The sequence below is a fragment of the Macrotis lagotis genome, chromosome 2 (genome assembly GCF_037893015.1).
Source record: "Macrotis lagotis isolate mMagLag1 chromosome 2, bilby.v1.9.chrom.fasta, whole genome shotgun sequence".
Taxonomy (NCBI): Eukaryota; Metazoa; Chordata; class Mammalia; order Peramelemorphia; family Peramelidae; genus Macrotis; species Macrotis lagotis.
Window position 1 is genome coordinate 329,447,819 of NC_133659.1, and position 23,518 is coordinate 329,471,336.

The following is a 23,518-nucleotide window of genomic DNA, read 5'->3' on the forward strand; positions in this document are numbered from 1 at the left end:
CACACAGATAGTACATATTGGAGGTGAGATTTGAACCCATATTAACTGTCTTTTCATGACCACACATGACCACGCACTTAATAGCTCAGTCCGGGAAGAGATTCTCAAACAGTCTCAGAAAAGGGAGGTTTATTCCAGACTTGACAAGGGAGGATGAGGGAAATCTTTATACAGCTACCCCAGATTTCTTTTACAAACATGGTAAGAAAAAAAAAAGGATAAACCAGACATCATTTCAAAGAGGATTATAGGTAAGGTAAAAATGGATCCCTAGATCCATAATGGCTCAAGTGGTTGATCTAAGGAGAGGGAAAAGAATAGGGAAAGGATCAAGTCTCATCCTTTCCCCACCCCTTCTTAGGCTTTCCCTCCTTTCCATTGGGAGACTCGAAGCTTGGGGGGTGCCCGCCGGAACCACTCGGACCAGGAGCCATCATACACGGCCACATCAGGTTTGCCACAGAGGTAGGCAGCGAGGGCAATGTGGCAAGCGGTGACCCCCTTACGGCAGGTGGCAATGAGCGGCTTCGAGAGGTCCACCTTCTTCTCCTTGAACATAGCTCGGATCTCCTCAGGACTCTTCTCGAAACCTTCAGCTGTCAGGAACTCTGTGAAAGGCATGTTCAGGGAACCAGGGATGTGACCGGGTTCCAGGTCTGAACCAGGCCCAGGAAAGAGACCAAGGAGACAGGAAAAAATGGAGGAAAAAACTTAGATGATGGCAGGATCACAGTAACCAATCAATAAGCATTTATTGATCACCTTTCATCAGAAATAGTAGGACACAGGAGTCAGGAAGACGAGGGTTCAAAGCCTGCCTCTAACGTTTACTAGCAGTGGATGCAGTCATTTAAATTCTCTGGGATCCATTTTCCTCATCTATACTACTGTCTTTTTTCTTACATAAAGAAGGGAGTGATTGTTAAATATTATGGATACATCTCCTTTTTTGTGGTAATTGGTATTTTAATGGGCACCTTTTATAGGCCAATTCATAAAGTTGTCTCTAATGCATCTTAGGGATGGCCTGAAGCCACAGTGTGAAATGAGCTATCACAAAAAGCTCATTCGATCTAAACCACATGGGGTAAAGATTTTAGAGTCCAAATATGATTTTGAACCTTTGGTCAAACTCAAGGGCACATGGGATGGTTTACACATGTAATTTGGGAACTTGGAGTGCAGAACCTCTGACTTTCCTGTGCTTTCCAAGTAAAACAAACCATTCAGATAAAACTCAAGGGAGCCCTACTTAGGAAATGTGAAGCCCCTGTACGACACCTACATTTCACCACTGGATTAACAGGTCCAATTAGTAACCCTTTCAACTTAAATCTATGATCTCATGATCCCATTTGTCAAAAACTGTACTAGTCAGGGAGGATATGAAAAGAAAATAAAAGATTCCCTACCCTCAATAAGCTTATTTTAGCAGTCAAATGGGAGAAACATGCACATATGTTAACCTAAAAAACCAACAACTACCAAAAACATACAAAAGTTTGATGGGGAGAAGGAAGATAAGAAACACTTTATGTAGGAGGGGGTGCTTGACTTGAATCTGGAAGGAAATCAGGAATTCTGGGAGGCAGAGGCATTCTAAGAATGCAGGACTGTTAGTGCAAAGTATGTGGATAAGAGATAGTGTGTCAGATGAGAGGAACAGCAAGAAAGCCAGTTTTGAATGAAAGGAAGAGTTCAAAGGAATTATTGCTAGAAGGAACTCTGAAGATGACTTAATTCTGTCTCTTCATTTTGGAGATAGGAATACTGAGATTCAGGAAAGTTAGGTGACTTGCCCTCAGGACATTTGTGGCAGAGTCTCATGTTGAACCCAGGTCCTCAGACTTCAAATCTAACTCTCTAGAACAACACTGTTTTCCAGATTAAAAAGCAATCAGTAATCCTGTATTAAGCATGTTCATATCATTTAAGACCCTGAGCTACTCTGACAAAAAAAGATACCACCTTTGCCCCCATGGCTCTTCTTTGTATGGGAAAAGAGAACCCATCTACACTTAAGCAGACAGATACACTGTAAGAAGCCAGGTGGGGATAGTTCAATGTAGCTGTTTACCCATTGAAGCTCTATATGAAGTAGAATGCAGGTTCCTTAAAGACAGATTTTTCTTTTCTCTCTCTTTTCTTTTTAATTTGGAGGCGATTGGGGTTAAATTGGGGGCAATTGTGATTTGCCCAGAGTCACAAATAGTAACTTTCTTAAACTGGATTTGAATTCAGGTCCTTCTGACTCCAGATCCTGTGCTCTTATCCTAGCTGCCCCTTCTTTCCTGTTTGCAACCCCAGTGGGGTTTTTTTAAACAGAGTAGACACATAATGTTTGATCAGATAAGAACAGGGGTTCTTAATCTTTTGTGCATTTTGGAATCCTTTCTTTGACAAGGAATTCTTTTCAAAATCATGTTTTTAAGGAATAGAAGGAAATGATAACTTTCAATGAGAGATTAGTAAAAACAAAGATATAATAGTCTTCTCAAACAAGATCATGCACCTGCTGAAATCTATTGATGAACTCTTTTTTTTTATTTTTGATGAACTCTTTATTCCACGAACCTTGGGATTAGGATGAAAAGAGACAGTAGTAGCAAAAACACTAGGCATGGAGAAAGAAGACCTGGGTTCAAATCTTGCTAATTATTAGCTCTTCCCACTACTTATACCTATGTGACTATGAACTAGTCATTTTCCCATACTCAACCTCAGTTACTTCCTTGAAATGAATAGATAGGTAGATTGATGGGTACATAGGTATTTAAGTAGATAAGTAGATAGATAGATGATAGATAGATGATAGATGAAGGGATGAATGAACACATCAATTTAACAAGCAAAATAAAAAGTGGAGATTGATACAATCAACATCATGAGATTCTCAGGTCATTTAGATCAAGCTAGATCAAGAACGAAGTTGCCTCTGTAGGATGAGTGACTGATCTCCCTAGTGATGGGTGATTTCCCCTTCCCGAAGTAGGCCATTTCACTTGGGGAAAGGTCTAATTTGAAGTCTCCTTTAACTGAGTTAAAAAAACCATGTCTGTCTCTGGTTCCCATGTTCTACTCTCTGAGCAGAATAGACTGAAGTCTCTCCCTTAAAAAAAGGTCCTTCAAGTGAAAGAGCCATGACAAAGGATAACAACCTGCTTGGCAAGTTTGAGCTCACAAGGATCTTCCCTGCCCCCAAGGGTGCTCCTCACATTGAAGTCCTATTTTACATTGATGCAGATGACACCCTTTCTTCCATCAAGTGCAGAGGCAAGGAGAAAATCTTCACCACCACCAATGACAAAGGTCATCTGAACAAAGAAGATATTGAGCATAAAATCCAGGAGGCCGAGAAGCAGAGAGACAAGGCATTTTCCAAGAATTTTCTTGAATCTTATGCTTACATTACAACAAAAAGGCTGCCTTATAAAGTGAGAAACTCCAAAGCAAAATTGGTGCTGGAGACAAACAGAAGATCCTTGACAAATGGAATTAATGAAGTGATCAAAGGGCTGTATATGGATTAGACTACGGAGAAGGAAGACTCTGAGCATCACCAAAAGGAACTGGAGAAGACCTGCAGCCTTGTCATCATACACATCAACAGCACATGCTCTTCTTGTGTACCCATTGTTGGATGGATCCACTAAAGACATCAGAAGAAAAAGCATTCCATGGAGCTCTTCCATGACTGAACAGCTAATTTGTAGTCAAGGCAGAAGCAGTTGAAAAGTAACATTTCATCTACTGTATAAATCTGGATATTCTGAGTACATAAAGTGTGAGGAGGGAGAAAAGCGAACAGCATCGGTCAGTGGACTGTAAATAAAAAGAAATGCAATTCTTGTCCTGGAGAAGAAACTCTATTTAAAGTTAGCACCAAAATTCTATTTAAAATTGGCACCATAAAAAAGAAAAAGAGGATTCACAAGGAAGAGACCTTAATGACCATTAAGTCCAACCCCTCGTTTTACAAAGGAGGAAACTGAGGCCCAGAGAAGAGACTTGCCCAAATTTATATACATAGTGGCAAAAGGAGGATTTGAACCCACATCCTCTGATTCCAAGTCCCATCGATCCATAGCTGATGTATCCACAGAGCCTTTTGAAGTGAGTTCTCATAGCCCCTGTCAAACTTCTGTTGTCTGGGTTAAACATCCTCAACGATGCCCTTAATAAAATGTGGCCCCAAGAATGAATGCACTGGTCCAGGTGTGGACTTATAGCAGGGGAGAAGAGGACCACTAAAGAACTCCTCATGGTCTTCCCCCATGTGGTTTAGATCAAATGAGCCTTTTGTGATAGCTCATTTCACACTGTGGCCTCAGGCCATCCCTAAGATGCATTAAAGAGACAACTTTACGAATTGGCCTATAAAAGGTGCCCATTAAAATACCAACTACCACAAAAAGGAGATGTATCCATAATATTTAACAATCACTCCCTTCTTCGTGGTCCCAAGGTGCCAATTGTAGGGGCCAATTAATCAACACGCATTTGTACAGCATCTACTTTGTACAGGGCCCTGGGGATATGTCCAAGAAGCAAACCTAGGATTCAACTGGCAAAGGGAATTCTGTGCTTTGCAAAGTTGTTGAGGAAAGAGCCTTGGGAACCTTAAAGAACTAGACAAAGGGAAACTGCCATCATATGCAGGTATACATGTTATCTGGGAGCAGGGAGGTAATGAATAGATCACCAAGCCTGGAAATCAGGAAGACTTGGGTTCAAAGGGGGCCTCAGACACCTACTAGTTAACTTGTTTGCCTCAGTTTCCTCATCTGTAAAGTGGGGATAAGAAGCATTTCCCCAGATTGCTGTGAGGAACAAATGAGAAGAATTTTCTAGCCCTTAGCACATAGTTCAGGGCCATGTGAATGCTAGCTGTTATTTCAGTTATCATAACTACTGATATGTCTGGTCCTATAAATAGCTTCCCGGTTGATTGGCATAAAGGATAGGAACAGGATTTGTGATTTCATTGGCGAAGAAACTCCTTCCACCAAGGTAGGTTGGCACCTGCTTGGCAACATAACTTTAGCGAGTTCCCTAGAGGAGTTGAACAACACTCCCTGGTGTCTCCACAACCATCTTAACATACATTTGAGAAGCACTATGAAAAATAAAAATCACAATAAAACATAGATAATAAGTGATCTTTGAGTCATTAGCTGGTCTATAGAGATCATTATATACAATGTAATTGCCCCATTTCTACTGGAGTTTGACCTCATCAGCCCAACATAGAAAGTATGATTTTCTCAGGGACGCACAACCAGTATGAGCCAGAGGCAAGATTTGAACCCAGATCTTCTTGGCTTTGAGGTCACCACCCTATTATCACAGACTCAAGAGTTGTAAGAGAAAATGCAGAAATCTTTTCCTGCCTAATTCCCCTTGAACTTAGAGCAGGGGATATTCTTAACCTATTCTAAATCCTGGCCCCTTTGGGTAGCCTCAGAATCATATTCTTAAATGCATAAGAGATGGACAATTATAATATAAACCAATTACAATGAAGGAGTTATCCATATATTTTTGAAAAACAATTTCACGAGTGAGTGAAGACTGAAGCGTACTTTTTCACTTAGTAATTTTTTAACTTGTGTGTATGTGTTTCTCTTGCTAAGTGGTTAATATGGAAATGTTTTGTATAACTTCCTCCACAGTCGATATATTGTCTTTTCAAGGAGTGGGAGAAAGGTGGGAGGAAGGGAGTGAATTTGGAGCTCAACATGTTTTAAAATGAATGTTAAAACTTTTTAGAATGTAATTGGGAAGGGGCAGCTAGATGGCACAGTGGATAGAACACTAGTCCTGGAGTCGGGAGGACCTGGGTTCAAATCCAGTGTCAGACACTTAATAATTACCTAGCTGTGTGGCCTTGGGCAAGCCACTTAACCCCATTTGCCTTGCAAAAACCTAAAAAAAAAAAAAGAATGTAATTAGGAGGAACTGCTAGGTGGCACAGTGGCTAGAATACTAGTCCTGGAGTCGGGAGGACCTGAGTTCAAATTCGGCCTCAGACACTTCATAATTACCTATCTGTGTGACCTTGGACAAGTCACTTAATTCCATTGTTTTATAAAAAAAAATCCCCCAAAAACTGTAATTGGGAAACATCTAAGGAAACAAATAAAAAATATGTTTAAGAAGGAAAGAAAGAAAAATAATTTCATGGCCTCCAAATGAAAAACATTTGGATTAGAGAAACATTGCTCTGGTCACATTAGGCAGTAATGACTGTGGTGATCTTTGAGGCTGAAATTTTTTGTTTTACAATACTCAGAATGTCAGATTCCCCTTGTCCCTAGGTCGCTGGCTTTGGTCAGCTCTGCTTTCCTCCTAATCTCCTCTCTGAGGAATCTGAAACCATTCTGAGTTTCAGCTCAGGTTCCAGGCACTCCCTCACCAGGGACTGCAAGTCTATGAAGCAGGGGGTGGAGGGAGAAAAAAGGTCTGGCCAGGGAGGTCATGTGGATAAGAGCTGACCACACTTTCCCCTAGTCACTCTGTTGACACACTGCCTACTGCTCCCAAGTCAACATGCTACCCTTAAAAGCAGGGATTTCTTGCCCTTCTGTTTGCATTTCTAGAGTACTGCACAATGCTTTGCACAAAATGATCATGAATAAATGCTTTCTCATTCATCATCCATCCATCCATCCATCCATCCATCCATCCATCCATCCATCCATTTATTCATCCATCCATTCCATCAGCCAACCAGTCACCAATTTACTCCTAATCCGGGCTCCCCCAACTATAGAAATTTGAAGAAAATGTGTGAAGTTTCTGTTCTGTATCCCCACAAATCTTTCCTACTTCCTGGGAAATGTATATGAGGAGCAATGACACTGTTTCATATTATAAATACCTGTCAATTGTCACTGGGGAGTCTTCTTTGTTTTAAGGATTTCTTTGGAGGTGAAGGAAACAACTGGTTGTCCTCTATCTGGTATCATCCCATAGTAAGCCAGTATAGTGTACTGGATTGATCATTAGACCAAATCCCACATAAGATAATTATTAGCTGTGTGAATTTATCTTAAGCAATCAGCCTCTCTGAGTCCGTTTCCTCCTTTTTTTTAAAAAAAGAGAATGACCTCAATGGCCTCAAAAGTTCCTTTTCTTTTCAAAATCTATGATTCTGTGAGTAACTTGCTATTCTCTTTTGAGGGGACTCTAAATATGAGCCATACTAATCTCCATTTTAGAGAAGTCCAACTACAATGCCATCTTCAGGAAGCCTTTCCCAAACTGCCCTAATTCTAGTGTCTCCCCTAATTCCCTCTATATAGTTATTTTTACATATCTATCTGCTAGTTGTCTTGCCCCTACAAACACATTAAAGTGTAAGTTACCTGTGGACAGGGACTGCCTTTGGCTTCTTTTTTTAATCTCCAGAACGTAACACAGTGAATAGGAGGTTCTTAATAAATCTTTATTGACCGACTGATTAGAGATTTTCCTTTGGTACTCCAGATTTGGGGCTAGCATATAACGGGGGGGAAAACCAATCCTTCTTTTTAGGGTCAAGGTCTCTCTGGACTGAGTCTGGGTCCATCTGAGGTAAGAACTGAACTTCCTTTTTGGTAGGGTCAGCCCCTGGGCCACTAGTGACATACCCTGTATATTGTGTTCTGTCACTAGACTACAATCTCAAGAGTAGGGGGCATCTCAGTTTTTTAGCCGGATTCTCAGCACCAGGGAACAATGTCTGGCATGCAGTAGGTACATAATAAATGCATGCAGGCTGATTTTTTTTAGTCTTGTTGTTAACCCAAGAGATCCACATTTAATGCATGACTCAATTACCTGATAGTTGCATGATTCTAAGCAAATCATCTCCCCTAATTGGAGTTTCCATTTCCTCATCAGTAAAATGGTTGAATATTTTTATTCCCTATATCAGAGGTTTTGTTAAGGAAAGGTTTTGGCGGTCTAAACGTTTAAGTCAGAATAATGGAAAATCAGGAAAATAAATGCTATTAGGTAAGTCCTCCCCCAACCCTCTCTACCACCACCATCATCCTCTTATGTATCCCTTGCTGGGGATTTACATATTGTACACATTTAGATTTCTAAGTGCTTGGGACTCTGAACTGGATATAGGCTTCAAGCCATTTGTGTTGAGAGCACTTTCTATTGTGGTGAGATGGGGGAAGGGTACCAAAGAGCACTGTGCTTGGAGTAAGAGATGATGTGAGTAGGTGAGGGGTGGATGAAGTCCACCACTGTATTATAGGTATTACAAGACAGTATGGTAGGAGAGATAGAATACTGGTCTTAGAGTCAAGAATCTGGAGATTAAATTCTGCCTTGAATGCTTGGAGCACGTGTGTGATCCTGCCTAGACAAGTCACTTGAACCCCCTTGTCTCAGTTTCCTTTTCTGTAAAAAAGAAGGGGATAGGACTAGGTGATTTCACAGATCCTTTCCACGTCTAAACTTAGGATTCTAATCAGCCATTAAATATGCAGTTACTACACAGGGCCAGGCGCCAATGCTGCGAGTTCTCCTTCTTCACTCCCTGAAGAACATTGTACATTGGCACTTAGCTCTAATAAAGACCAGTGCTAATCGGAAGGCAGGGCAGAGATTGAAAAGCATTCTGTACTAGAGCCAGGGGCTGGGCTTCAATGCCAGCTTTGAATTCTGATGTGTAGATAGGAGACCATGAGCGAGTTAGGTCCCCCTTGCTCTTATCATCTTAAAAAAGGGGGTGTTGGATTAAATGAGCTCTACTGTCCTTTCCAGCTCTAAATCTATGATCATATGAAGTTATTTCCCTTTGCTGGACCTCAATTTCCTCATCTGTAAAATGAGGGAATTGAACCAGATGGCCTCTGAGACTGAGGATTCATACTTGAATCAGTTATCAATAACACATATGAAGTCCCTACTATGCATCAAGAATTTAACAGGAACATATATATTAGACTTTGAACATTGGCTCTACCACTTCCTATCTAACACTCACCTCTTCTGAGCCTCAGTTTCCTCATCTGTAAAATGAGGGTATTAGACAACATTATAGATGAGGAGCCAGGAGGTATCTCGGTAGGCATCTAGTCAAATTCCCTCATTTCCCAGATGAGGATGCTGAGACTCAAGACAGTTAAGTATCATTCCTAAGGTCTTTGAGTTAGTATTATCAGAAGTGGGATTTGAACCCAGGTCTGTTGAATCTAAGGCCAAGTACTCTTTCGACTGTACTACAGAAGAGTTCTCTAACCTCTAGGCTCCCTTCCAATCTTTTTCCAGGACACCTCTACAACCAAATGGTCATCAGCTTTCCCAGATGAATTTCCTGATATGTCACCTAAAGGGTAAGATTTCATTATCCTTCTAAGGTTCCTTCTAGCTTTACACTCATTATCTTGATATACAAACTAAGGAGCTTCCAGGAGAAGACAGCTTCAAATGTTAGCTCTGAACCTCAACTGAGACAACAGAGTCCACTTCAGCCTTGGTTTCTAAGTCATCAATGATCCCTGGAAATTAGAGGGGCAATTTGGTTATGAAGTGATTAAAGTAGGAGCCCTGGTGTCAGGAGGACCTGAGTTCAAAACCGACCTCAGATACTTAATAGTTACTTAGCTGTCTGACATTGGGCAAGTCACTTAACCCCACTGCCTTGCAAAAACGAAAAAAGAAAAAAAAATGAACTTAGAGATCTCACCTAGGACAACACTGCCATTTTGTAGTTAGGGAAACTGAGACCCTAGGAGAAGAAGCAATTGTACAACAGGTAGGCTTCCTACTGCTTCCAGTCAGGGAATGTCTCTAGAAAAAAGTATTATTAATCCTTTTTTCATTTCCTGGACCCCATGGGTGCAGTCCTGGGGATGGCAGGGAGTTTGGGGAAGTGTAAGGATACATTTTTAGATTTTTTTAAAGCATAAAATAAAATACATAGACTTACAAAGGAAATCATTTATGTTGAAATAGAGCAAAGAAAATATTTTAGGGACTCTCTGATTAAAATACTTTTCCCCAACCCTGAAAAAGTCCAAATGGGGGGGGGCAGTTAGGTAGTGCCATGGATGGAGCACCAGCCCTAGAGTTAGGAGGACCTGAGTTCAAATCCAACCTCAGATGCTTACTAATTGCCTAGCTGTGTGGCCTTGGGCAAGCCACTTAACCCTATTGCCTTACAAAAAATATATATGATAATAAAATAAAAATTTTAAAAAAAGTTCAAGCAGGATAGCCTCTCATTAGGGATGCTGAAGAGGGGATTCCACAGAACAAAGGATCTTAGTTCAGGAATCTGGGGAAAGGACCTGATCAGGGTCACTTAGTTTGCAAGACTCAGTGATGACATTTACTCAAGTCCTCGGATTCTTCAAAGTCAATGCTCCTTCCATGTTACTGTAGTACCTCTTAAGAGACAAGAAAAACAACATTTCTATAGGGACTAGTTGCTTAATGAGCTCTATGTCCCCTAACAACATTCCAAACAAGTTGTAAACTTTTAGAGATCAGTCAACAAATATTTATTAAACCTCTTTTGTATGTCAGGCCTTTCACAACTAGGTGCAGGATGAAAACAGTATCTCACCTCAGAGAGTTTATATGACAGATAGAAAGGAAATGCAAAGTAATTTTGAGGAGGGGAATAAGTTTGCAAGGAAGCTAAGCATTCTATCAACCAGTATCTGGGGAGAGAATTTCCACACTGGGATGGCATTTTGAGCAATGAAATCATAGACTCTGACTCAACTATAAAGCCCTGCAACAAATAGGCTGCTGGAAAAGAGTTAAAAGCAAATAAAACCTATCCTGAAGGCGATTATAGGCTCATATTGGACAAGGTCTCTGGCCCTTTCAAACTCAAGCTTTTCTACAACCCCCATTGATTCTTTGCCACTCCCTCCAAGAAACCTGGCCTGATGCCAGGAATGCCAGCCCAAGCAAGAGGGAAGGGAGGAGGGCAGACAGAATATAATTCTTTAGGATCCTGTCTCTTTTTTGCAAAACCATGGTTCAGCCCTTAATCTAGGCTCAGGGCAGGGGTGGTAAAGTTGAGCATTCATGTCTTCCCAAGAATTTTAAGAGGGAAAAACCAGAAATCCAAGTGAACTTTCATTTGAAGTAAGGGACTGGATAGGTTCCAACAGCAAAAAACAAGAGTCTCCAATTACTGAGCCCTGTTGATCCAGATTTGTAGCCTAGGGAAGGAGAGAAGCAGGGGTATGCATTTTCCCAGGAGTACTCTACTAGCCAGAGTTCCATTTGAGGGAGAAAAAAAAAAGAAGGCTGGGGTGGGAGAGTGTCAGCATAATCCAGGGGAAGAAGTTCTGGACTTGGATCATAATTGCATTATGTCCCTTAGTCTCTCTAGACCTGGGAGCTCCATGGTCTAGTCCAACCTTCCTTAGCCCCCAAATCCCACCTGATATCTTTTTTTTTTAAGTTTTTGCAAGGCAAACAGGGTTAAGTGGCTTGCCCAAGGCCACACAGCTAGGTCATTATTAAGTGTCTGAGACTGGATTTGAACCCAGGTACTCCTGACTCCAAGGCTGGTGCTTTATCCACTACGCCACCTAGCTGAACCCTCAACTGATATCTTTGAAGGTTTCTTCCATCCATTAAGTTTCAATTTAGACTGGCTGGCATCCTTAAGAAACTATCCATTTTACAGATGTGGAAAATGAGGTTCAGGAAGATGAACATGTTCAAAGTCCACCTCTCAGCTCCCTGCCTTTCTACCCTTCTCTCAGACTATTTTCCTATACATGTTCCATTTTCCCAGCCACAGTAGAGTGTTCGATGTCCCTCAGCCCAGTGCATCCCCTCCACTTGTCCATTATGTTGTTTATGTTTATAACTGCTGCTACCAAACGCCTATCTTTTGTATTCTGTTCTCATTTTCTAAAATTCAACCTATGTTTTCTTTCCTCTAGTAAGTCTTCCCTAACATTCCTACTTAGTACTGACTAGAGTGTGGTAGGGAGTGAGCTGAGCCTTTCAGAAAGAGTCAACGATTGAGTCCAAATCGAGCTGGGTGACCCTGGGCAAGTCACTTAACCCTGTTTCCCTTAGTTTGTCTTCTGTACAAAACACTGGAGAAGGAAATGGCAAACCACTCCAGTATCTTTGCCAAGAAAATGGGACCCAGATGGGGTCATGAAGAGTTGGGCATGACTAAACACACTCTGTTCTTTTCTGACACCTATGAGCATAAGACCAGAAGCTATGAGGAAAAGGAAGGATCTGGTTTCATCTCAACCCCATCTTTCCCCCAGCCCCTAACACAGGTCACACAGTCATTCAATAGCATAAGGATCTGTAATTCATTGTCAATATGGATCTTTTCTCCATTAATTCAGATTGTGACCCCTTTATGTGGAAGAGTTGCCACATCTGAGAAGTCCCACATCCTGCTTCATCACAATGAATAAATGCTGTTTTTTTTTTTCACATTTGTTGATAATTAAGTTTATATTTTTCAAATAGTTAAAATGAAATTGGCACTCTGTGACCACCTTGATAGGTAATTTCTTGGATCCTTGGCTACAAGATTTCTAACCTATCTAAATTGGTAGGGCTAGCTAGAACTTGGGGAACTGGCAAAATCTTGAAAAAGTGAAGGTCACAGGCACACCACAATGAGACATCAGAGGAGGTCTTTGGTGGAATACTTTCATCAGGATTGTTCTCAAAGTCAGTTAATGGGCCCCTGAACCATTTGCATTCCAAAGTGTGAAAGTTCTGGACCTGGGAGAATCTCCAAAGGAATATCCTCTAAGCAGAGCTGAGTGAGGAGGAGGAGGAGAGGGGAGTCAGGTGAGTGTAACAGATCTCAAGAATTAGAGACAAAGTTCCTCCTAGAGGGTTTCAGCCCTATCAGTCCCCTAACTATCTAAGTCACTTTGAGTGAGTCATTTGATGTCAGACCCTTTTCCTCTTCCCTGGGAGCCACTGCCGGGGTTGATGCAAGATAACTTATGATTATGGAATTAGAATCAGTGAGAGAGAATCAGGGTAAGGAAAGTAGGGAAAGTGAGGGAAAGTTGGCAAAGTCACTTGAACTCTGTGATGCTCAGTTTCCTAAATTATAAAATGAATGGGTTGGGCTGCTAGGTGGCATCTGCCCTGGAGTCAGGAGGACCTGAGTTCAAATTTGACTTCAGACACTTAATAATTACCTAATTGTGTGACCATGGGCAAGTCACCACCCCATTGCCTTGTCCTCCCCACAAATGAATGGATTACACTAGAAAGATGGTTCTGAATTGTTGAGCCTATGATAAGCAAGAGGCATGGTTGTTAGAAGACCTGTGCTTTCTACTTTGGACAAGTCTTCTGAGTCACCCCTTCCTGCCCCGTAAGGAGGTGGGCAGTCAGGGTGGGGGTTGTTTCTACTCTGGGCCTGGTTGGAGGCAGCTGGGGCCACCAGACTGGAACGGCCAGGGCAGCTGGGGGAAGGGGGGGTGCCCAGTCAGCCTAGTCTGCAGCGGGGAGGCCCCAAGTTGGTCTCCTCAAGCCACCCAGGAACTCCCTCACCTTTGGAGTCGGGCTCCGGCTCTGTCCCCAGGTACCTTCCCCGGGCCCGGGAGTCTACCATCTGGAAGCGCTTGGACTCCAAGTTTTCCAACATCTCCTCATAGGTCTTGAGCAGGGACCTGTCGAGGGTGGCCTTGAAGACGGCAGGCTCCGGGGTGCTGGGTTCCGAGGTGACTGGGTGCCTCTCCTGCAGCCAGTTTCGGAAGCCCCCGTTGAGCACGGACACCGTGCGGTGGCCAAAGACGCGGAACATCCACCAGGCCCTGGGCCCGTAGAAGCTGCCCAGGTCGTCGCCGTCGTACACCACCACGTGCGTCTGGTTGCTGATGCCCAGACGGCCCACGTAGCTGGCGAAGGCCGCCTCGCTGGGGAGCATCATCTCGTAGGGAGACGCCTGGTCCTTGCACTCGTCGATGTCGAAGAAGGAGGCCCCGGGGATGTGGCGCTCCCGGTACTCTTCTCGGGCATTGCGCTGTTGAGGCGGGTACCAGGACACGTCGAGGACCCGCAGGCCAGGGCCCAGCTTGCGGGCCCGCAGCGACTCGGCCAGCCACTTGGAGGACACCAGGGCCCGGTAGAGCACCTGCTGCTGCACCATGGCTGCAGCCTTTAGCCTTCTGCTGGAGAAGCAGGAAACGGAGGCTAAAATGAGCCGGGGAGCTGCGAGATGGGGAAGGCTGCCAACAGGGGGGGGGGAAGGAAAGGGAGGGCAGGGGAGGAGCCTGGGGGGGACCCCCACCCCCAGACCCAGCTGGCCTCCTCCCCCCTCCCGGCCTGGGCCCTCGACTTCTCCCCAGGGCAGACCCCTCCCACCTTAGCAGCCAATCCCCGGCGGCTGCTCTGGGGCTTGGGGCCCCGGAGACGGGGCTGAGTCTGCCTTGGCGGTGCCCGGGAGCCAGTGCAGGCGAGGGTGGACGTATGTACCAGTGCTTTGGCTGTGGGTTCCGCCCCTCCCCCCTCCCAGAGAAGGAGAAGGAGGGGAGAAGGGCCTGGGGGCGGGGGGCTCCAACTTGAAGGACGGGGGGAGGGCAAGGTGGCTTTCAGAGAGGGGAGCCGCTGATCCCCATCCTGGGGGGGGGGCGCAGCAGGAGAGAAAAGGTGCCAGGCCCCAGAAGCAAGGCCTCTGCCCCGGGGGGGCAGACTCAGTTTCCGATGAGGCCCCCACCCCTTCCCCCTCTTCCCCTGACCCTAAGCCTCCCCCAGTGGGGGGGAGAGAGATCGGGCCCCCTCTGCTGGCGCCCTGCACCCCCTAAGTCAGACAGAATTAGCCAGGCAGGAGGTGCAGGGGGTGGGGCTGGGGCTGGGGAAAGAGCAGAGGACTTTGGCCCCTGGCCTGCGGCCGCCCCTTGCCTCGCCATTCCCTCTGCCCCTTTCACTCCTCCTCTGAAGAGGGGCCTGGGAGCTGTGGCCGGACGACCGGCGTGGACCTGGTCTGCAAATCCCGCCTCCCCTGGCTCCTGGCCGTGTGACTCTGGGCAAGTCATTTCCCTTCCCGGCTCCCGGGATCCCCTCCCCCGTCCAAAGGAGTGCGGGGGGGGGGGTAGCCTCCAGGCTCCCCGGCCGGCCCCAGGATCCAGGCTCTCCCCTCCCCCCGCCTCCGTCCTTGGCGTGGCCCCCGCGCCCCTGCACCCCGTCACCGCCGCCTAGCCCTCCCTCCCTCCCTCCCTCCCTCTCCAGGGCGCAATAAAGTTGGCGCGTTCAAAAAGGGCAGCCCCGGCCCGTCCTCCCCGGCCCGTCCTCCCCGGCCCGGGCCCTGCCTCCGCCCCGGCCCGTCCTCCCCGGCCCGGGCCCGTCCCCCCCGGCCCGTCCTCCCCGGCCCGTCCTCCCCGGCCCGGGCCCTGCCTCCCCCCGGCCCGTCCTCCCCGGCCTGGGCCCGTCCCCCCCGGCCCGTCCTCCCCGGCCCGTCCTCCCCGGCCCGTCCCCCCCGGCCCGTCCTCCCCGGCCCGTCCTCCCCGGCCCGGGCCCTGCCTCCCCCCGGCCCGTCCTCCCCGGCCTGGGCCCGTCCCCCCCGGCCCGTCCTCCCCGGCCCGTCCTCCCCGGCCCGTCCTCCCCGGCCCGGGCCCTGCCTCCCCCCGGCCCGTCCTCCCCGGCCCGGGCCCGTCCCCCCCGGCCCGTCCTCCCCGGCCCGTCCTCCCCGGCCCGGGCCCTGCCTCCCCCCGGCCCGTCCTCCCCGGCCCGTCCTCCCCGGCCCGTCCTCCCCGGCCCGGGCCCTGCCTCCCCCCGGCCCGTCCTCCCCGGCCTGGGCCCGTCCCCCCCGGCCCGGGCCCTGCCTCTCCCCGGCCCGGGCCCGTCCTCCCGGCCCGTCCTCCCCGGCCCGGGCCCTGCCTCTCCCCGGCCCGGCCCGTCCTCCCCGGCCCGGGCCCGTCCCCCCCCGGCCCGGGCCCTGCCTCCCCCGGGCCGGGCCCCGGATCCCGCCTCCTTCCCCAGCCCATTGGCGCCGCCGGCCGCCGCGGGGGAAGGGGCGGAGAAGCCGCCAGCCCGGGCCGGCCCTGCCGCGGTGAGTGAGGTCGGTGCGGGCTGGGGGCTGGGCCCCCGAGGCCCCCGAGGGCCCCCTGCGCCCCCCGCCCCCCTCCTAGAGCAGACGCGCCCCTGTCCAAGGTGCCAGAAGCTCGGCGCCCCGGGCCCCGGGCCCCGGGCCCTCGGAGGCGCCCAGGGCCGCCCCGGCCCATCGGGGCCCATCGGGGCCGCCCGGGCCCACCCGGGCTTCAGGGAAAGGCCACCGGGGGGAGGGGGACTGGGGCGCAGCGCGGGGGGGGCCTCCCCTTCCCCAGCCCCACACGGCAGGCCTCGGAGCGGACCCGGAAGCCGGGGCCCAGCGCCCTTCTACATTGGCTGGGGGTTGGGAGGCCCGAAGCGGGGGCACCCCCAATCCAATGCTTGTCCAGGGCTGGGGGGGGCGGGGGGCCTTTCAGGGTGCTAGGAGGCAGAGGCCCAGCCGGCCCAGCTCGGCACCACCTCGCTCGGTCAGGTCAGGTGACCCCTCAGCCTCCACTTTGGCTGCTCCGTAAGATGGGGGCCAGGCTAGCCCCCCAAGCCCTATGATACTGGTAGCGCCCTCTCAGCCTTTACTTCCTAACCCCTTATCAGCCCCAAGAGTTGGAGGTTCAGCTGGTGACTCCTTGAACCCCCATGTGGCAGCCAAGGAAAGGTGCCGGTTGGATTCCTGGATCTCAATTTCCTCATTTCTGAGTTCACTTTTTTCTTTTTTTTTTTCTTTTTCTTTTCTTTTTTTTGCTTTTTGCAAGGCAAATGGGGTTCAGTGGCTTGCCCAAGGCCACACGGCTAGGTCATTATGAAGTGTCTGAGGCTTTTTTGAACTCAGGTCCTCCTGACTCCAGGGCTGGTGCTCTATCCACTGCACCACCTAGCTGCCCCCCAGAGACTTTTTCAACTCTAATCCTGGATTCTAAATCCATGGATTAACATGGATGGAAGAGAAGTTAGAAATTCTTCCTTAGGGTTTGGAGTCAGAACATCTGAGTTCAAACTCTTAAGTTCCTTCCTATCTATTCATTCATGCGTCCTTCCATGAACCCCTTTCCCTTTCTTGGCCTCAGTTTCTTCTTCCTGGGACAGTCACTGGGATTCTGTTTCCAGACCAACTCTCAAGTTTCATGAATTAAAAAAGAAACAACCAAAAATAGCCCCTACATCGGAAATACTGACTTTTAAATCCCGGGCCTTGGGTTTCAGTCCTGCTTCTGAACCTGCTTTAACTTTTACCTACTTTTTGAAAAGGAGGATATGCTTGGGGTGTGGAGGGGGTGTTGCCTAAGCTTGGGCTAACCTTCCCTTCCCTTAATAAGGGAGCAGAAAGCAAAATCCAAACTTCCTGAGAACCCATCCAGGGAGAGACACATGGCCGAGACAGTTCAGGTACCACCTTTCCATGATTTATCCCTCTCCCAAGGACTCCCTTTGCTTGTGGTTTGTATTTGAGCAGGTGCCAGTGAGTAGTGAAGGGACGTATTTGCCAGAAGCTCCCTACACCAAAGAAATGATCGGTTCGATTTTTAAAAAAATGCTATTTAATTGTTTTTACACGTGTATGTGTGTGTCATATATGCACACATATATATGTTTTTATCTTTCTGAATGGAATGTAAGCCTCTTTAGGGCAGGGCAGGAACTATAGACATTTGATCTGGCTTGATTTTTCTTTGCTATTTCTACCCTCAGAGCCGAGCATAGCATGGTGACCCTAGTCAGGTGGAATAGAACCTCATACACTTGGTTCTGTGTAACACTCAACAAATAACTTCATTTCCCTGAACCTCAGTAAGAAGCCACAAGTGAAGTGGCTCGGCCTGAGGTCCCATGAGGAAAAAATGGAGGAGAAGTTACTGGAAGTCTTCGGATGGCATGTAGGACTTGAGGCAGCCTCAAGGTTATCAGGTCAAAATCTCTCATTTTACTGAGGGGGGATCTGAGGTTTACATAGATAGTGACTAAGCTTAGGCCATACAGGTGTTCAGGAGGCAGAATTCTAACTGGATCCTCTGCCTCCGAAGTGTTTTTTTCTTCCTGTCTTCCTCCAGATGTTCCCCACTTTTAATAGACTTTTGGTTTCTTTGATGTAATAACCTCTCCTTGGGACTAACGGGAGGAGAGTGATATATTTGTATAAATATTTTGTATATTTGTATAAATATTAGCTATTATTATTGCCTCGATGGGCTCAGCATCTTGTAGTCTTAAGAAGTCACCTAGGCAGAATGAAGGAAGGAAGTGACTTGCCCAGGGTCACCTAAATGATACAAACTAGATCTTCCCGATTCTTAGTCTCTACCCACTATACCATCCTGCTTTGTGTTGAGGGAGGAGGGCTTGGATTCCTTTGAATACATTCAGGAGGACAGAGGCAAGGCTGGTTCCCTCTTGTGTATAGTCTTTAATGACCAGCCTAGTCCTGTATCTGCTAGGACATTGCTGTACCATTACCCTTCTTTGGGATCCTCAAGTCTCTCTTTACCTGGAGACATGCCAAGGAAATCTTAAGGAGTGAATGCCTCTAGTCTCCGGAGCACCAGGGCCTGGGCGCTCACATATATGTCTCCTGCCATTATGATACACCGGGAGGCACTTTTTACCCATGTCAGGAAAAGGTCCGGCCTACTTGCTTGCCTCCCCGTGGTATAGAACCCACTGACCCATCAAATCTTGCCTGCTAGGGACTTAGCACAGGGCAAAGAAAGTTGAATTTGAAGTCAGGACCTGGGATTCAGGTCCTTTCCTATAGGACCTCGGTCACGTTACTTGGGCTCTCTGGGCCTCAGTTTCCCTCATTTGTAAAATGAAAGGGTTGGACTAGATGACCCTTTGTAAATCAAGAGTTGCAATCTGCCTCCAAGTAACACAGATGTCTTGACTCCCCAGTCTCCAAGGAATGGTAGTCTCTAGAATTAATCTTAGTGGCTAAGGCCAATTGGGAGGAACAGGGTGACTTTGCTATGTCAGGAGTTAGTTATTTGTTGTGTGGTGTTTGTATTGGACTCTGACTGCCGCTCCTTTCTTCCCTCCCTCTCCCTTTGTTATGCACTCTGGCACTATATTTCTCAGATTGCAAATTGACTCTACTCCTCTGAATGATTACATGCCACCTCCCTATTCCTAGTCATTGATTCTTTCTTCTTACCTAGTCTAGAGGGTCCCCCAAGGCCTCGAGTCAGACAGAAGCTGGCCAAAAGCCAGGCATCATGTCAGCAGGATCCCTCTTCAGAGCCCTGGTATCAGCCAAGTGGGTGGCTACGTCCTTGAAAGAGTGCCAGCCCCTGAAGCTTCTAGATGCCTCCTGGTACCTGCCGAAGATGAAACGGGACCCTCGACAGGAGTTTGAAGCAAGTCACATCCCTGGAGCAGCCTTCTTCGACATCGACTTCTGCAGTGACCGGACATCCCCCTATGACCACATGATGCCCAGCGCTGCGGACTTTGCTGAGTATGTTGGCAAGCTTGGGGTGGGGAATGGCACCCACGTGGTGGTGTATGATGCCAGCGACCAGGGCCTCTTCTCTGCCCCCCGAGTATGGTGGATGTTCAGGGCCTTCGGGCATGAGACTGTCTCACTACTGGATGGAGGGTTAAGGAACTGGAAGAGGGAGGGGTACCCTTTGGGCTCTGGCAAGGCTCGCCCAATTCAAACAGAATTCCAAGCCACCTTAAATCCCCTGTTTGTGAAGACCTATGAAGAGATCAAGGAGAACATTGAATCACGCAAGTTCCAGGTTGTAGATGCCCGTGTTGAAGGGCGCTTCAAGGGCATTGAACCAGAACCCCGAGAAGGTAAGATAGTTAAAGGCATTATCTATGGTCCTATGGGGTGGGGGTGGGGGGCAATGGGGGTAGAAAGGTCACACAGTATTTATAGTCAGTAGATCTGGGGACAAATCTCAATTCTTCTTCCAACTCACTTCTCCTTTGTTTTCTCATCTGAAAAATGGAGGTGGAGGGGTTGGACCTGGATACTAAGTCTAGAGCTGAAAAGACCCTTATCGGCTACTAGTCCAATTTCTTTATCTTATAGTGGAGAAATCTGAGACCCCTGGGGTTCACATGACTTGACCAAGGTCACACAAGGCAGTAAGGAGGAAAAATCAGCATTGGAATCCAGGTGCTTTATCTCCAAGTCCCATTACTCTTTCCACAGTGCCACTTGGTGTCTTAGAGGATCTCCTTTCCCACTCCAAATCCTATGATCAAAAAACCCCATAAAATCATGGATCTGAGACTGGAAGGGACCCCAGAGACCCTCAAATACATCTTGGCCATTTTACAGAAGAGAAAACTGAGGTCCAGAGATGAGAAGTGGCAGGGGGTCATTCATTCAAAACCAGAAGGGGCCTTGGAGGCCTCACTTCCAACGCTCTCATTTTATTGATAAGAGCTCTGAGCCCAAATGTTTGAATCAAATGATGAACTCTACCCAGATGTCCTCTCCCATCTTTCATCTTCTCTTTCACAAATAAGATAACTCATATAAAATAATTTGTAAGCTTTAAAGTCCCATGGGTATGGAGTGTAATGCTTTAACTTGGACCAGGCTAGCTGTGATGGGAGGTGTGTTTGATCTTGAAAACATAGATTGGGAGAGAAGTGAGTGGGAGGGAGTGACTGGTTCACTGTCTTATTTTCATGCTCTATGGTTTGCCCTCTGCTCCTGCTGGAACCCATAATTGCCCAACTAGAACCAGGGAACTGGGGAGAACTCTGAGTCAGAGGGCCCAGGGGGACATGGGGGACAGATCAAAGTAGACAGGGTTAGGTGTGAGAGAATGAAAATAACAACAGTGATCATTATGAAAAAAGCCCCCCAGTTTTGTAGTTTTATGTCCACTAGTTCATTGGATCCTTACAGCAACTCTGTGAGGAAGGAGGCATTATTATTGGCCCCATTTTATAACTCGGGAAACTAAGGCTTGTAGAGGGGATAGGAATTGTCCAAAGTCCCCCCAAAGTTGTTTCATTCTCTACCTCTCTGTGATCCCTATTTGGAGTTTTCTTGGCAGATACACTAGAGTGTTTGCCATTTCCTTCTCCAGTTTGTTTGACAGATGGGGAAACTGAGGCAAAACAGGATTAAGGGTCACATGACTAATAAATATCTTGAAGTCGAATTTGAACTCAGGAAGAGAAACCTTCCTGATTCCAGACCAGGTTTCTCTTCCTGAGTTCAAATTTGACTGCCCAAATTTTAAGAAAAAGAGTCAGAATTTGAACCTAATCCTCCAAGACCCTAGATGCAAAATTCTTTCTAGTATTCTTGACTTCATCTGCCCTGAACTACCATGAGTTGTAGTTTTCTTATCTGTAAAATGAGGATGAAAAATGAACCGAATGTTGATTGACCTACTGAGGGAGACAGTGACATAAAAGAAATAACTTCAGCCTTCAAGAAACTTCTATTCTGAAAGTGGGAATCATCACCTAGAGGACAGTGATGATCAAGGAAGAGACCTGGGGTCTGAAGAGTCCCTCCCTGGAAAGGGGAGTAGAGTTGTTAACCCCCAATATGAGTTGTCTTTGGTGATTGGACTGGTCCCAAGATGACAGGCATCCACACCATCTGACCTTCTGCTAGATCCTTGAATTCTAAAAGTATGGGGACCCCTTGGAGTCCTCTTTCTGGCCTAGAGCTTGGACTAAATGGATCAAACACTTGGTGACATGCCTCCACCCAAGACCTGCTAGAGAATTCTCTTGGTTCCTGCGATTCACAGACCCCCTCAGATTATGTAAACCTTTGAGAATATTTAATGTGGCAGTTTCCTCCTTATCTAAATCAGCCTGAGGTTTGAACCTTCCCAGCTCCAGACCCAGTTGTCTATCCATTGAGTCCATCTAACCTACATTTGTATGAGAACTCTCTGCAATTTACCCAGTGAGTCAAGCAAGCAGCATGTCCTTGAAAGTCAGGAAACTCATTATCTCACAGAATAATCTATATCATAGTGTCCTAGAAAGCAGGAAGGGGCCTCAGGGATCATGGAGTCCAAAGGACTTGCCTGGGGTTACACCTCTGAAACAGGATTTGAATTCCCAACTCCAAGTCCTCTGCTGTCACCACTGTACCATATAGCTAAGAGATAACCCAGCTTAATGTCTTGATGTCTAGTCTTGGAATCAGGAATACTTGAATTCAGGTCCTGCTTGAGACACCTTGGCCAAGTCATTTTGCCTCTGCTAGCCTCAGTTTCCTCACTAATAATAATAATAATAATAATAATAATAATAATAATAATAATAATAATAATAATAATATATAAATAATGATTATGCTACTTCTCTTGTCATGAGTTTCAAATGAATTAAATAAATGTAAAGGGCTCTGTAAACTCTAAAGCCCTTTATGATTGGTTTTTATGTGCTATGCATTATTTAATTAAGTTTTTTGTTAATTAGTTAAATTTATAATATTTGTAGTCAAACCAATAATTAATTCTCTTTACTGATACTGTGCTAAGCTCTAGGGATACGAGAAATGGTACAGTCATTTCATATGGTACTTTATTGAATGCTGATTCAGCCTCTCGACCATCCTGTTAGCTGGGTAATTTGTAACTATAATCCTCATTTTGTGGAGTCAGGAAAATAGAAATTAGAAAAGGGAAAGCTGTGGACCAGAGGGTCAGGTCTAAGACTCCAAACATTCTCTGACTGCCAAGGTGTTTCCTCTGTCTAGACTCCACTCAACAAACAGAACTTGGGGCAATATGTCCCTGATCCTTGAGGTCTTTAAGAAAATGGATGTTTGGGGGCGGCTAGGTGGTACAGTGGCCTTGGAGTCAGGAGGACCTGAGTTCAAGTGCCTCTGACACTTAATAATTACCTAGCTGTGTGACCTTGGGCAAGCCACTTGCCTTGGAAAAAACCTAAAACAAAAAAAAAACAAAGGAAATGGATGTTTGAATGGTTGCTGGTCAGAGATTTTGGAGTTGGGGTTGCTGCTTCATCACCAGGTGATCTGGGGCACCACTGAATGTCTCTTTCATCTCTGTGGTTCTTTGGTTTGTCTTATACTAGTCTCAGGATCTCTTACCAGCTAGTCAGTCCTTAATTGAGCTGACCTTTAGGTACCTACCCTGAGCCCTCATCTATAAGCATTCTGATCTAGTGAAAAGTACCCTCAGGATTTAAAGGACTAGATCCTAAGCCTAGACCCATGACCTTTAGACATTTAAGGAAGTCCCTTCTCTTTAGACATTTCCTTTTTATAGACAATGAAAGGGAATGGGATAGATGAATTAATATAAACTTTTAAACTAATTTTTTAAAATTTTGAGTTCCAGATTCTCTCCTTTCTTCCTGTCCCACCCCCCCCTCTTGAGAAGGCAAGTGATTTAATTTTGTTTATACATACAAGATCATGCAAAATGCATTTCTGTATTAGCTGTGTTGTGAAGGAAAAGACAAGCAAACTAAAACAATAAGGATAAAGAAATTTTTTAAAAATATCCTTCAATAGGGTGGCTAGGTGGCGCAGTGGATAGAGCACCGGCCCTGG

General features: G+C 46.6%; 2 protein-coding genes across 7 annotated transcripts in view; one reads left to right on the forward strand and one right to left on the reverse strand.

Annotated features, from left to right (window-relative positions):
* TST (thiosulfate sulfurtransferase) lies at positions 1–14,698 on the reverse strand. The gene is made up of 2 exons (XM_074226855.1): positions 13,519–14,698; positions 1–656 (listed from the first exon to the last, which is right to left on the reverse strand). Exons 1-2 carry the CDS (start codon positions 14,114–14,116, stop codon positions 358–360), a joined length of 897 nt encoding a protein of 298 aa, XP_074082956.1. The 5' UTR covers positions 14,117–14,698; the 3' UTR covers positions 1–357.
* Positions 14,345–23,518, forward strand: part of MPST (mercaptopyruvate sulfurtransferase) — a 19,294-nt gene continuing 10,120 nt past the window's right edge. Inside the window, exons 1-2 of one of the 6 annotated variants that reach the window (XM_074226852.1) lie at positions 14,345–14,434; positions 19,158–19,800. In XM_074226852.1, the coding sequence (XP_074082953.1) occupies positions 19,215–19,800 (586 nt within the window). In that variant the 5' untranslated portion in view covers positions 14,345–14,434; positions 19,158–19,214. Of the gene's footprint in view, positions 14,435–14,886; positions 14,994–15,946; positions 16,016–16,438; positions 17,395–19,153; positions 19,801–23,518 lie in introns of those variants that run through there. The other 5 variants (XM_074226849.1, XM_074226851.1, XM_074226853.1 and 2 more) reach the window with 5 other exon arrangements.